Here is a 15,940-nt window from a genome sequence, read left to right as displayed (position 1 = left end):
GTTTATTCGACTGTGAAATACCTACACCAAGCGTCAATAAAAACAAGAAGGAATAGTTTTTTATTTGATCGTTCAAATCGGTAAGTAAATGTATTGCTCGTTTTACCTATGACTAAGCTCCAAAAATAACGTTAAGTAAAGTTTATTATATATAATATTTATATGAAGTATTACAAATTCAGTTTATCATGTATAATATTTATTTAGAATATTATAAACCAAAAATCTAGACGATAAAACCCGATTTTCAGCATACAAAAATGATATTGAAAGAGCATCCAAATTATATACTTTACAATCTTTAAAGTGAAGGTAGTCGAACTTCATAATTCAAGCGTGAGACGCTGAGCAGGAATACAATATGGAAAATGATAGCTTCGTGGAAACTCTCATAAGCAGTTTTCCTTTATTTATGCGTGTTATTTGTTGAAAAAATAAATCAAAAGGCAAATATTTTCCCATAAACCTGTTTATTAACAAACATTGAAATTTCGTTAAACACTGTGTGTGATCAATGTGACAAAATATTTCAATGTTCAATACGCACTCGTGAAACACAAGGAAGCGGCTGGGATAATTGCTTAGCATCCGGTAGTTGCTCAAACTGTTAGACGCATTAATCAAATTTTTAATGGAGTGGAAAACCTTCGTATGGCAGATGCGCATCATTTGCACCCATATTTAACATTCTAACTGACAACATGTTTTATTGTTGATACATGTTCTGTTTAAAGATACCCTGTTCCCTCCATCTGTATAATATGAATACAAGTTTATAGTTTTATGATTAATATTAATGTGAGATTTTGTTTCCAATATTTACGATTTAATGATGAAATCTTGTTGTGAATTTTACTTTTTTAAAAGTTGAATTGTAACTAAATTGAAGCGGACATGCTGAAAGGTCAATCACTTTTTTATATACTGAATAAAAATAAACGTAGTTCATAGGGTCAGACATAAATGCGCTCTATATATACTATCAGTATATACTATATATACTTTTATCTCATTCTTAACGGGTACAGGGTATAATCAAATTGAATGTATCTTTTCTTGAGGCTCTCAGTTTTGATAACTCAAATACAACCATCGAATCGAAATAGTCATTGAATTGCTTAATTGGATACACAATCACTAGCACATGTAGCTTTGTTGCTACCATTTAAAGTTCAATGTTGGCAACAAATGAAAAATTTGCTGCGCCTCTCCTCACATCAACAGTTTTGTCAATTGTAGTGTTTCATGTCTTACTTCTGTCGGGGCCAATTTGCTCAGTTACTAATGCATTCAAAGTCAACAGCACAAAATTCATGTTTGCAGTTAATTATTTTTGTGGTCTAATGGAACTGTGCATGTTAGCCAATTTAAGCTACATACTTGTACTTGAGCACAACACTCGATTCCGTATACTCGATTAGAAAATCTCATTTCGATGTTTAAATGATGATTCTTTGGAATCATGGATTTTACATACATGGTGAAAAATTATTAAGTTCATATTAAAACATTCTCAGCATATAAGGAACTAAACTAATTTCAAACAGAAGAGATCATTATGTAATGCGTTGCATTTTTACGTAACAGAACACAACAAGATGTGTTTTTGTTTAATTAAATATTTATGGGAACATACATATATGCATATAGTACTTGCGAAGGTTGACTTAAAAACATACTAAACCCAATGATGAGAACCAAGTGCACCACAGACTGAATTATGGGTATTATATTTATTAAATTGAGAAAAAAAATTACGGCCTTAAAAAAGTTTGCAAGCGCTTGAGAAACTCTCAGGCCACAACTGATTTTATGTGGTTTCAAAATACTATGTGAAAATGAGAACAAATGGTTAAGAATACAGAAACTATAGAGAATAACTTGCTCGCTTTTAACATATCCTTCATTTATTAATACAATATTATACCTAATTTATAATTTTTATTCTTTTTATTTACGTATAAAACCAAATCTTTTTATTAAAGTCAAGATTTTTCAGATATTTGCCAACTCAAATATATAACTATAAATTACTCTGTTTCCTCTGCAATTATTGTCTGAAAATAAATTAAATGTTTGAATTTAATCGCTAAATTTTTAATTGAATTCTTTTTGCTAAAACTATTGATGCTTTAAACTGTTTGAAAGTGAAAATTTTATTTATTCTAATGAGTACTTTATAATAAAATTGACAAGAGTGTTGTTGAAAACTTGAGTTCTGTTATTTTAACTGTTCAATTGACTCAATAAGTATCATACAGCGTACACAAATAAGAGTGAATACCTCTCAAGATCATTGTGTTTTGATAAACGTTAGGAATTAAATGAAAGTAAATGTAAAATATCGTAAATCACACTCATAAGGTAAGTATTACATCACCAAATGCAAATAGTATACATAAATATACATAGTAACATATTAGCAACACAGAAGCAATCCTACATCATTTGACGATTACAAATTTATTGATAGATTCAATTTAGAAACGAGAATAAAACTGACTGCGTGTGCAAGCGTCTGCATAGAAGTAAATCCAAATATTCTTTCAAATGCAACTTGCTTTTAAGAATATCGAATACGCTTACCAAACATATTTTTATAAAGATTCAACTGCTTCAATAGTTTTGCCATTAACAAATTCCTCAAAATACAAACATAAAAATAAAGCTTATTTCTTGCAGACCACACATTTTTACACTCCTTTTTTCTTGCTACCAAGTCAAGTTTATTTAAGAATTTAAACATGCCCACAGACGCAACTTAAAACCAGTTGTTAATGAAATTTATTTTAAATATTATATTACAAAACGGGGTTTTACAATCCCTGGTAATTATTGAAAAGCTAAAACTTACAAAATAAAAGAAACAAAACAAGAAATATGTGAAAAAATCCCCACTATCAATTTTTAATAAAAACAAGACAGACAAAAATGAATACAACACCTTTGCTTGATTAAGAACAAACATACATATGTACATATGATATGTATATATTATGTTAAGATGTATTCTTCCTCCTGTTAAATACATTTTCTGTTGGCACAAAATTAGAACACCTTTTTAACTTATGGGTAGCGAAAATGTTGATACCATTTACCACCATTTACTACCATATTATCATAATACTATTGTTCTAAAAACAGTGTATAAACTTCCCAAATCTACGCCAAATCACAATGAGTTTTTTTCTTAAGTTGACACTATACTGACAAAATTCAAAACGAACATAAATAACAAAAAATACATAACTTCTGCGTGTTGTTATGTTTTAGCCATGCCAACATTGGATTATAAAGAAGATAATATTATTAAAATTATAGTCAAATCTATATACATATGTAATACAAAATATACGAAAAACATTCTCTAAGTTCAATTCAAAATCAGATTCTAGATCATTTCAAACTTTCTTAATTCGAAAAATCAAATTATTTAATGGAAGATTAATATTGAAAGCCACATGGTTTTTCTTTAAAAATGTTAAAAAAAAAACATCTTTTTTTAAAGTTATGCTTAAAGTCCGTTTACTAACTGTCATTAAATATATTGAAATGCACATATTTGATTAATAATGATTACAAAATACTTATCACCTAATCGCCACATCATTTTCGACTAACTGCGAAAATTTGTATTTCCTGACTAAAATTGTGTTGGATGAAACTACGATAAAATCAAAATTTTACATTTGAATTCATTTTTCATTTGATTAATTAATGCATGAGATAGTGAATGAATGAATGATGACAAATAAATTATGACAAAAATGAAACAACTTACGCTAAACGACGATTAGTAATACTTGGATTGCAATGACTTCTTACACTAAGTAGTCGCCAGCTCTGTAGCCAAAACATCAATAACTAAGCCAAAAAGCATAACAACAATGGTAGGAGCTAGCATTGCTTTTGGCAATAAACGCGTCAATTACATAGCTTGGCTATTCTAATTCACTCATTTTGAGGCAAAATAGGTGCGCCTCATCGGGTTGCATTCGAAACTTGCATTCGATCTGCAACAGCAGCAACAGGTTATTCGCCTTAATGTTGCACGAAAAGCGCAAAAACAAAATCGCAGAAAAATGCTCAAAAATGTTTGCAGCATTTAAACTCGACGTTAGTAGTCGACAACAAGGTATTGTTGGGATTCTTATTAAAATTGCTAAATATGAATTTGCGAAATATGAATTGCAAATACTAAAGACATCTGCGAAGTTAAAAAATTCTTTTGTTGAAAGAATGTAAGCGGCTTAACAACCGAATTTAATTTTGATTACATTAAGAAATAACTAAATTATTACAATAACCATTAGTTATGATTATCAAAAAAAAATAGAAGTAAAAATTGGTGATCATTTTAATTGAGCAAGTAATTAATTAAGATGCACCGCAAACCGCATTTGCTTAATCATTTATTTATTGTAGAGTTAACTAATCTACTCTTTTTATTGCCAATACCTAGGGTGTAAACGTTTTTAAATGCTTCTGTGGCTGGTAAGCGAATGCAGAATTTTTGTCTATTCTTTTAAATGTTAATTTGCTCAACTCCGCAACAATTCAATAACCAATACAACAAAAGAAAATGAACATTAACAAAGAACGTTCGATTTAAAATGTCATCAACAACATATTTTTGACAATTTGTTGGTATTTATTTGTTATCACATTATGCGATTCATTTTAATCCATTTCAGTATCAAGCGGAATGAGAGTTCAATGTAACAGGTGAATGCGATGTGATGCTCATTAAAGTATTTATTGAAGTATTTGAGACCCGAGTTAATATGTACAAACAGTAGCGGCGTATCAAAAGTAAAAGTTGCCAAATACTATGAATTGATGTCAAGTTACTACTTCGTTTTAAAATAAACACAATTTGCTCCTATTACAATTTATGTAATATTTTTCCCAAATATCAGCTTCCACATACAGATTGAGCTCAAGAAACTTGAAGTGAACACTCCAAGAAACTTCAACTTGGTTTGTTTGTTTTTGGGCATGGGCAACCGACCTGCGACTGCTCGAGATTAAGTGTGTAATTTACAATTTTCTTTGATTGACACATATTTATTATAAGCGATGTGTGTATGTAAATAATAATAATGAACAAAAGTTACAATTATTGTGGAAATAGTGGAACGAGAAAGAGAGGTAAGGGTATATGATGTTCGGCAGTAGATAATTATTTTGAAATCTTCACCATCCACACACACACACACTCGTGTTTGATAAGTGGGCAATAAAATTATAACAGCCACAAAATCAGTAATCAAAAATAGATTGCTTTTAATTGTTATTTAATCTTTGCTTGTCGTTGGTACATCAAATTCGTTTTGGTTTTTGCTTTATTTTATTATTATTTTTCTTTTTGATTCGCTGTTGCCTAACACATGAAGGTTAATTGGCATTTGAAGAACATACTTCGTTTCCTAAGCGGTAGTTCATACACATGTGTGTGTGTGAGTGTGTGTCTGTGTGTATGTACGTATAGTACGCACATGAACTTTTGACATAAGGAAGTGTTGCAGGTTTGTGTCTTTTCCAATCGAACGTTGTGATGTGGCGGAAAGTACTCGTATCCATGTTTGAACATAACAGATAAGTTATGATTTTGAACATCAAACTCAAGCTCACGTCATAGATTGAATTTTGGCATCTATGCTCAGCTATGGGAACATGATGTCTCATGCCGTCAGGAGAACGTAAAAATCTGTACGTGGCCACGTACTTAGCCATAGTCATCGACAGAGACGCTTGTGCAATTTTTACTTACCAGGTTTTGTCACGTTTTCGGCTGAAACTTGTTAAGGCCTTCTTCTCTTTATATTCTGGAAATCAATGCTTTCTCTCAAGGGGGCAGGAGCTGGCCGCCTTCTAATACACAACTATGACTATGACCAAACGCCCATTTGACATTCACAGTGACATTTTCAAGAAGGGAAGGAAGCGAGCGAGAGCCTAAGTTGAGGTTTGGTCTAGTTGCCAGAGTGCTTGAGGCGCAGAATTGAAATTCAGTCAAAAAAAAAATGAGAAAAAAATTGAAATATCAAATTTGTATGCATTTAATACAGTCATTGCGAGAGTTTTTTCGCAAGCTTTGAGAAATAAAGTTACAAACAATATGCTATAATATCTATGTGAGTAAAGCCATGTAGCAGAATGTACAAAACCAAAAAAAAAAAAAACTTGTTATAGATTCACCATGCTCATAATGATCATTAGCAAGCGCATAACGAGCATCATTTGATCATCATCATCGCGAACGTCAACAATTGTTTTGCTGCTGATGCTTCACTTTATGTTTCTGTCGATCTGCAATAGTTTTTACATCAACAGTCTACGACTTGATTCTCAGTAAAGAGCATAAAGCTCTCTGCGCCAATTACTGTTGAGTCATTTGGTAAGAGAGACAGCGAGAGAGAAAGAGAGAGAGACGAACTTGTACTCGTACTTAGACGTCAGCACAAAAGCTAAAGAAGATGAACTAGAAGTTCAACACTATGAACCTGCTTCATTTGTTATACTACAGCCCTTTTATTATTTTTGAGTACAGAAGTTGCCGAAGTTGCTCTTTTTAAGTCGCAGCCGAAGTCGCAGTCTCTGCCTCAGTCTCCGTCTCAGTCTCCGTCGCAGTCGATGTCGTTGTCGTTGTTATTGTAGTTGTAGTTGTAGACGAGAGCATCGCTGGCTGCTGCGAATGCGCGGTGATTATAAAAAGCAAGCGCATCTCCATTGTCTAACCTAATTGAAATCGTGTACTTTTGCGCGGTACTTGTTACTTGTGCTGCACAGCAGTGGAAATACAAAACAATTGCACAAACAATTGGATCATTTAAAAGTGAGAAGCGTTTACAAGTGATAAAAAGGATAATTTCAATGTGTTTGGATATGCAGTGAACGATTCTACGAATGGATTTAACCTACAACAAGAAACATAAATAACATATGTTTAATAACCAATAAACTGAACATTTTTTTAATGAAAAGTGAAATCAAAAATCGAAATAAAAATATTATTATAAATCCTTTACTAAAATAATTCATTTATTTGCCGTTACTTTAGGGTTGATCCTTAAATAATAAATACTTAAAGTGGAACTAATTCAACGCCATTCAAATTTAAAGTCAACAAAATGATGTCCTTTAAATCCTTCTTATTGCTTGTGAGTATAAATCGCTATGTAAATTGCATTTTGTATTTTAGTTGAGCTACTACTAAATACAAAATATAGGAATTTATTGATTTTCCTAAGCAAATCCGCAGCCTATCTTACATAAATCAGCATCAAACAAATCATTTTAAGCATCTTTCATACAAAATTATATCACGAGAAAAACAAAAGCTCAAACGCAGGACAACTTAAGCTTGTTATATGTCAAAATTGTGTATGAGCTTTTGGGCAAAGGACATGTCATGGACATGACGATTTTATGCTGAGCGTATCCTCCTTGAATTTTCTTCTACGAATACGTACTCATTTTTCTTTTGGGCAATGACAGGTTAACTGACTTTTGAGCATGCGGGCTCCCTTAGCTATTTACAAACTTTACACAGAAAAAAATAGTTAACAATGTAAAAAATATTTATGAAGATAAAATTATATTTACAAATTATTTATACTTGCTTACTATTTATAAAAACTAGCTACCAAGAAATCCAATTTCTCATTTTTAAAACTATGATGAAAAAGATGTCAAATGAATCAGAGTAATATTACATATTTTTTGTTTAATAAATGAGGACAAACCAACTGGATTGCATTAGTTAAATATGCCTAAGTTGAAACTATTTTTTTACTCAGCTTAGGATCATATATTATGAATATTATAATGTGCATGAGAAACACCGATAGTTCAGATTAAATTTCACTCTATTTTCTGAATTTTCTTTTCTTTTTTACATGTTTAAAAAAATATATATAGACAAAAATTAGAATATTTAAATAGCCTCAAAGCCATTTTATTTATTCACCATCCTTTGTAAATCTTTACATGAGTTATATAAATATATATGCTTTACGATTTTACTTATTGAAGAACAGAAATTACTGTATTCAATATTATTATGTCTCAACAATCTTTAGAAACATTTAAGTGTTATTTTAATACATGTAAATAGTATTGCTAACAGAGTTTTCTGTGCAATAACATTTAGAAATAAAAGAGAAAGTGAATGGATTTTCTGTATTGTGTACATCTCCAATAGTAGTGATAATAAGTCAAAAAACATTTATATTTCAAAATACGATAATGTTTAATTTGTGCTAGAGCCAAAGGAGTCTATAATTACTTAAGTTTTAATTGTTCTTCAATTTTGATTCACAATTCCGATGGAAGAAAAATTTAATTCGAAACTGATAATGATAATTACCCGACCTTCTTAACGTTCATATACTTCACAGATAAACAGTTGTAAACATATATAATGTGCATTTTATCATTATTACTAATAAAAATCATAAGAGAGGGACTTTCAAATATTTGTGAGACATTAAAGTTAATCTTCAGATAATTTTATTTTAAATTTTATCTTGGCTATTGAGTATTCACTATCACTATTCACTTTTTTAAGAGAATTTAATTCGTAACCAGAATCTTTGCTTTAGTCCCACGTCATTTTTTTCCCTATTCTTTACATAAGAAAAAGTTGAGAGTAGTCGACTGAGCAAAACAAAATATCAGGTCACTAAAAAGTAATTTTCTTGCCAGCTAAATTCCTTGTTGAGGATACTTTCGCAGGAAATACATTTTCATTGGACAATAAAATGTTTGAGATTTGTATTTAATCAGAAAAGAATTAATTTGTAATAAGAAGCGGATTTGATATTAATGAAACAGTAGTGTATTCCATTAATTAATATAATTTGCACAACCAATTATGGTGTTCATAATCTGCAAGTATTTTTTTTACATTTTTAACCATGTAGAAAAGGTTAATATTTCAATGTAGGGTCACCAGAAGCGTAAATTTCAAGAGTACTTAAGCAAAATAGCTAAGTTATAGAATCGTAAAAGAGTCGTAAAGGAGTCGTAAAGTTATAAAAGCTATAGCTATAACAAATTCATAATAATTATTTCATCTATTAACCATTAGCGTGGTTAGATATGGACAGCGATGTCTTCTTCCTCTGCAACAGATATTTAAACTATTCACAAAATTACGAAGATCTAAGTAAATTTTGCGAAATTGCAGCTGTTAACCACATACATAGCTAAGTCACCTCGGCTAGTAGCTGTACTTTCTATGCTTGCTTTATTAAATTGAATAATGACATGTGACTTTAATATGTATTCACACCAATATTTGAATTGTTTGTTCAAAAAGAAGTTTAATGAATGCCGCTCAGTATTATGGGAAAACATTGTAGAGTTTTTTTATTTCTCGATTATTAAACAAACATCTCAATCTACTGCACAACCCACACAGCATAACAGAATATATAGAAAACTGATTCCATTACTCATACACACACAGAAAGAATCCGTTACAACTGTTTTTGTTGCCATTCACATGGCCCATTAACTTTTATTTTGGCAAATTTGCATTTCCATACCCCCGAAGTGGGGGGAAATAAAAACAACAAAGCAACAACGACGTGCAACATGCGATGAAAAGGTCAGCAGAATGTTTGTTATTTTATCGACCGAACCGACGTTGTGTGTGTTGCAAGTTGCAAGTTGCAAGTTGCAAGTCGCAAGTGGCAAGTGTAGCGAATCAATATAGACAAGATTCACTTTTGCGGTTTGACTAAAAAACTAAGATTGCCAACTTTGGCTCGAAAATGCGATGATACATCTGCAACACATGCAGCTTGTGATATTCTATATAAAAACAGAATCAAATAGACCAAGAGTAGACAAGTCAGGCCTGCCTGGCCTCAAGCCTCGCACGCTACACAAAAGCAGCGTGTAGGTGTTGCAGAATGTTGTCTTGGGTGCCGCACAATAGCGAACTAAGCTAAGCAAGCGAGAGGGAGACATAAATCATGAAATACTTGTAGCTCGAATATGGATGGGTTCGTTAGAATGGCACATAACATAGTCGAGAGGAAGAATTTGCAAATACAAATACAAAAAAAAATAGATAAAAAAGAAGACTTCTCTGCAAAATGTCGTGAGATCCAACCCCAGATCTGCTACTAAACTATAACGCTCTGAAGCCATCTCACTTAAGTCATCTGGTCAATTAAATTAATTATTTTAAATGTTCGTTGTCTGTACATCCGCTATGGCTATCGCATCTCAAGACAGCTTTATGAATTTACTTTATTGCAAAAAAATTTAATTGTCCCCATAAATTCAAATTTACACCGCTTCAATCGTAACTTGCAAACAAAAAATTACGAGTTCGTCGAGTAAACGCGCATTAATCAATTCCCCAGATAGAATACCATTTAGCTCTAAATGCACTTAAAGTGCAATAGTTATACCATTATATATCTAGGTATACCATTAAGTTTGGTATTGTGCCTAGATTTATGGATTGTGATTAAATGTGAAATCATAATTTCATTAGCATGTGTCACAATACTTTATTAGCTTCATTTTAGATTAAACATATTTATATCTTGAAATTGTAATAGAAAGCCAGACATAAGTTCATCATTAGCAATTTATCAAAACGTTTCATTTATTTTACCTTATTATTAAATCGCCATAAAAGTTGAGACAATGAGTTTCTTTTCGACCTCTCTAAATTCTCTAAAAAAAAAAACCTTTTTCATGTATTGTTTTATGTACATAAATATTTAGCCTCCAACTTGACGCTTTTCCGTCAAGATACTTTGATATTGTATATTGTTCAGTCATATAATTATGTCTAAACGTGCAATATAGAGCCTTCTGTATAACTTTACTTCCGGTAATTGAGCTGATGACTTGAAAATATTATCAATTTATCCGTCTATATTCATGACTACATGGAATGATTTAAAGTATACAAAGATTGTAGAATGAAAGTTAATTTTATATACAAGCAAATAAAAATTTGTTAATATTTATTGGCTTATAATAAAAATGGCATTACATGCATTTTGATACAACAAAAAATATAAAAGAAATATATAGTTGTTGTTAATTAAACTTTTGTAGATCCTCAGAAAACTCTACTATAAATAATACTGAATTTATCAACAAAGCATTTGTTATTGTTGTTGTTGTTTGCCGCTGTTGATGTCATTTACTGAGCATTTATTCGCAACTCTTTATACAGTCGTACTTTACTATATGGAACTAAACATCTTCAATGTCTGTTGCACCATTATTACCTTTCAGTTCTTGTCGCACAACGGCAATTTGTTAACCGCTCTTTGACGATGCATTTTATTTAATTTACACCCAAATTAATTTTTTTTCGGTTTTATTTTGTATCTTGTAGCTAGGCAAAGATCAGACAAATTTCGGGTACAGTAATTACGTTGGTTAACGTTGCCGAAATTGTTGCTGAAATGTTTATGGTGTTTATCGAGTTTACAGCTGTTTTTTTTTTTTACTTTTAAGGTTGGGGACCACCCTCAAGGAAAATGTTTGAGTAATTACATAAATTCGCAAGTTAAATGATTTCAAGAATTTCGAGGGAGTTGACTTGTATAAAATTAATCATGTATTATTAGTGAATCATATTATAGCATAAAATGTTTGCACCTGGTGGCTATGAATGCAATCGGATGAATCAATTGTTAATCACAACAACTTAGCAAATAATTCAATGCGTTTATTTTTAGCTTAGTTAATATATCTTCTTATTTTACTTATCATATTAACGATATGCAAGGACAAGTGCAGTTCTCCGATGTTTGAAATTCTCACATTTCCGCAATCCTCAAGTGAATTGCATAAATCAAATGCCCGCGACACTTTGTTAATGATTAACTTCTGCTGAAAGTTGTTTGTATAAAGAGACATATAGTATGGTCAACGAACGTATGCTTGACTGAGTTTCTTATGTCAATTAAAAATGTTTGTGCCAATCAAAAGACATGACATTGAGAAGAACACAAGTCCACTTGAATTTTGCAGCTAACCTCTGCCATTCCCTGCCCTTTTAGTAAGCGTAAACGTTTTGCTTTTGGTCCGTATTGGAATTGCGAATTGCCACAAGTTTATTATTATTGAGCGAGTGCACCTGCCCCAGAGCAAATGCTGTTAATGTTGCCGCTGAATGTCAGCTCCGATCTTATCTCATCTTCTATTTCTATTTGTGAACGTTCACTTTATACTATCTGCAACTTCAACTTTTTTAGCGCTACCATTTTAAAATGTCAATTGCTGTTTGAGTGTTTTTTCCTCTACTAAGCTTCTTTTTGGATGTTCATATATTTACAGAGCTTATCAATTGCTGCCATTACCGCATATGTATTCGCCCAGGTTGCACCGGGATCAAATGCGTATCTGCCGCCCACCAAGAACGGATACGATTATCCAGAGCCCAATAAACCATTTGTAAGTACTAAGCCAACTACTAACATTCATCTATTTAAACGAATAAATCACTTGCAAAACAATCTTAAACATAATATGCATAAAGCAAAGGCTTACTATATGCAAATACCTAGAACTTAATTTACTTGCATATGTGAATGCATTAAGAACGTGTTCATATGTTTATTCAAGGGGCAGTGAATATGCATAGTTTACTAAATAAAAGAGTTTATTCGTATTTAATTGGGATTCTACATAGACTTTCAAAGCTTACTTGATTGCTACCGATGGGGTAAAACTTTATGCCTTCTATCTGTCTGTCTGTATGTCCATCTGTCCGTATAAACTCTTAGATCTTAGAGAGTATAAAAGATAGATTTACGCTTGTTTTGACAGTACGCAGATTAAGTTTATTTTAGATATTTGCAAAGACAACTTCCGAACCACGACATAAAGGATTTATAATAGTAACTATATCCTTTTTGAATATCGAAAATGTTGGTACAACTAAATGAAACATATAGAATTTATTTAAGAAATAATTTCATATGGCAAAAAACGATTGTTTTGGATGAAAATTTGGTATTATTTGTACTTTATAGTATATTTTTAACATTGTGGTGTATTAATATAGCAAATATAGACTTAGGTATATTAATTTAGTATACTTTAAGAATAAGACCGCACTGTTCTGTTTTAATTGAAAGTGGGTAGCGGGTATCTCACAGTCGAGCATACTCTAATGTCTTTATTATTTATTACGTATTTAATGTTCCCAAAATTGCAGCAACCAAGCCAACCTGGAAGACCCGGACCCGGACCCGGCCCACGACCACCAGGTCCACAACGTAACATTCCCGGACAACCTGCTGATGTAAGTTGATGTAAATACATAATCACTCAATTATACAATTGTGATATTATCAAACAGGATCATGTCCATGTGCCTGGTATGCCATTCGACTTTGAGTACGCAGTTCAGGATCCAGAGACAGCTAATGACTATGCCCACAAAGCATCCAGCGATGGTGATGTTGTAACCGGCGAATATCGTGTGCAATTGCCCGATGGACGCACACAAGTGGTACGCTACATGGCCGATTGGAAGACCGGCTACCATGCAGACGTCAGCTATGAAGGAGAAGCTCAGTTCCCACAGGGACCAACTGGGGGACGTGGAGGTGGCGGCGGCGGAGCCGCTGGCTACAAATACTAAACATGCATATTTCTAAAATCGCATTGCGATTTGTGTCATGTGTGATGCCACTTTTGTTGTGAATTACATTTGAAATGTTAAAATTGAATTGTATATCATTAAAACCCACTGATAAATCCACAATTAAGAGTTTTATTTTTAATATACTAATTTATTTTATTATCAAAACCTTTCCCTATATGGTATAAGTGTATATAAAGACGTAAGTTTATATACAAAGTTGAATACCTACACTCAAATTGTCTAAAAGACCCGCAGCCAATGCTTATGTGACCTCCTCGGAACAAAGATATTTTACAAATTTAAATTTTTTTGGTTTAGTGCGCGTACGATCTTTGACAGAAATCATTATTTTGTTGATTTACGTACATATAGTTAACAAACAAATTAAACAAGAATGTCTCGTCGAGAGTGTTTTACTATAGGATCTTATAAACTAAATTTTTCCATTTTAATGAGAACAAAGTTTATGAAGAATTGTCTCTATTAGTTATTATAAATTGTAATTATAATTAATTATAAAATAATATATTTATTATTTTCATTGCGTTTTATTTAAGTTTAATATTCCCGTATGTGGTATATATTCCCGTGTGTGTCGTCAAGATTTATTAAATTTATATTACAATTACAATTATCAGCATATTGTCCATATACCCCTCGACACCAAAAGAGCTTCGACAGTGTATGATTTTCATGGTCTGCAAAATATGGGAACTAAAACCCTGTCACTGCTTTTTTATTGTTTTGAATTGAATCAGTATTTTTTATTTGTCCCGCCACATGATTTTAAGAGTTGCCAGACAGTTCAAACAAGTAGCAATCAAATACAACACTATAATAAATACCAAACAGCAATAAAATACCATACAAAAATTAATTTTTAAGCTAATTTGTTTTTAGGCATTGGATAAACGAACCTGAATACCGAGTAATATAGAAATTTGTAAGCATAAAAATTATTTCGGATGGTGGTCGCTCTTATCGTTCGATAAGTGACAGCGCCAGCTCGCGCAGGCCCCGCTCACTGGCACGTAGTCCACACAATCGATATAAATTATCGATACTTATCAGCTGTGTTAACACGGAACTATACAACACTAACGGCAAAAGATGCAGCCACTTCGCTTACGTATTGTAAACAAATCGAAAACAAATAAAATAACAATTAGCCCCACTTAGTGTATTGAATTAATAACAAACAAACAAAAAAACAGATCCTAATGGGGCAACCTTTAAATTTACCTTATGTGATAACCATTTAGGAAGATAACGATATTCCTTGCGTTCAATACTTTCAGCAGCCGCCATGGAGAATTTAAGTCACTATGAAAGAAATTAATTTAATTTTCCCATATAAGTTTACATATGTTCTTTTTTTAAGTAGACAAGTTTCTTTTTGAATTTCGCAAAAACTCTCAGAGTGTGCGGAGAGATGTTTCCCTACAATAATAAGCAACAAATTATTACAAGATATGAGTTGCAAACCAGCCGAACGGCATTATTTAAAATAATTTTAAAGCGGCATAATTTGCGACTGTAATCATGCTATCGAAATCGATTTTTTTCAATAAAAAAAAATACTAAAATTTTTGTTAAAATGCGGCCACACATTGCGTATCATTCAAAAATCAAATTTATCGGCTGTCCCTTTCTTAGTCACATTTATTTATGGAAGGTTAAATTTTATGTTGATGCTCAGAAGGTTCGTTAAAGTAAATACCGTATTATAGAAAAGCTACGCGGCAGTACAAATTTTAAATTTGTATATAATAAATAAACTGGCAACAACCTAGAACTGAAAGTAAGTCAATGGGTACAACTAATTTTCATGTCATTGTTATGATATTGATTATAAAGAGTAACGAGAGGTATCATGAGTTTAAGATTTCGAATATTTTTAAATTCACTGGAAAACTATAAGCAACTTGGGTTTGCACGGAAACAGCGAATGTTTATTTATAGACAAAAATCAGCAAACAAAACTGAAAAATTTCGTGTAAATTTTTATTATATTTTAATTAGCGTTAATTTATTATATTCAGTTTTACATTATTCTCGAATACTAATAGCGAAATACTTATCATCAAGTCGCGCAAAATTTGAACCCTCGGACCTCGGATTAGTTGAAGAGAGAATCTCGTCATTGATAGCTGATAGCTCGATTAAAATTATAAAAGATTTGATTGGCTGGAGAATTTTATAGTTTAAATCCAAGTTTTTAGGTTTTTTGACGGCAAATAAGATTATATTAACAACTGCATATTAAGCAACTGCATTGAGAACGAATTGTGCGCCCCGAAA

General features: G+C 31.8%; 1 protein-coding gene across 1 annotated transcript; it reads left to right on the top strand.

The window, feature by feature from the left end:
* Positions 1-6,748: 6,748 nt before the first annotated feature.
* Positions 6,749-13,751, top strand: LOC132791182 (pro-resilin). Its single transcript, XM_060800016.1, has 5 exons — positions 6,749-6,838; positions 7,064-7,163; positions 12,325-12,441; positions 13,208-13,294; positions 13,352-13,751. Exons 2-5 carry the CDS (start codon positions 7,134-7,136, stop codon positions 13,634-13,636), a joined length of 519 nt encoding a protein of 172 aa, XP_060655999.1. The 5' UTR covers positions 6,749-6,838; positions 7,064-7,133; the 3' UTR covers positions 13,637-13,751.
* Positions 13,752-15,940: the final 2,189 nt, after the last annotated feature.

Source organism: Drosophila nasuta, chromosome 3 (assembly GCF_023558535.2).
Source record: "Drosophila nasuta strain 15112-1781.00 chromosome 3, ASM2355853v1, whole genome shotgun sequence".
Classification (NCBI taxonomy): Eukaryota; Metazoa; Arthropoda; class Insecta; order Diptera; family Drosophilidae; genus Drosophila; species Drosophila nasuta.
Note: the sequence above shows the minus strand (reverse complement) of the source record. Positions and strands in the feature narration are given on the sequence as shown.

What these genes read in the sequence shown, in the direction of transcription:
- LOC132791182 (XM_060800016.1), top strand. Translation starts at nt 7,134, where the DNA reads ATGATGTCCTTTAAATCCTTCTTATTGCTT. An exon ending in CAGAGCCCAATAAACCATTT is followed by an intron (nt 12,442 to 13,207) that starts GTAAGTACTAAG and finishes CCAAAATTGCAG; the next exon opens with CAACCAAGCCAACCTGGAAG. An exon ending in TTCCCGGACAACCTGCTGAT is followed by an intron (nt 13,295 to 13,351) that starts GTAAGTTGATGT and finishes ATTATCAAACAG; the next exon opens with GATCATGTCCATGTGCCTGG.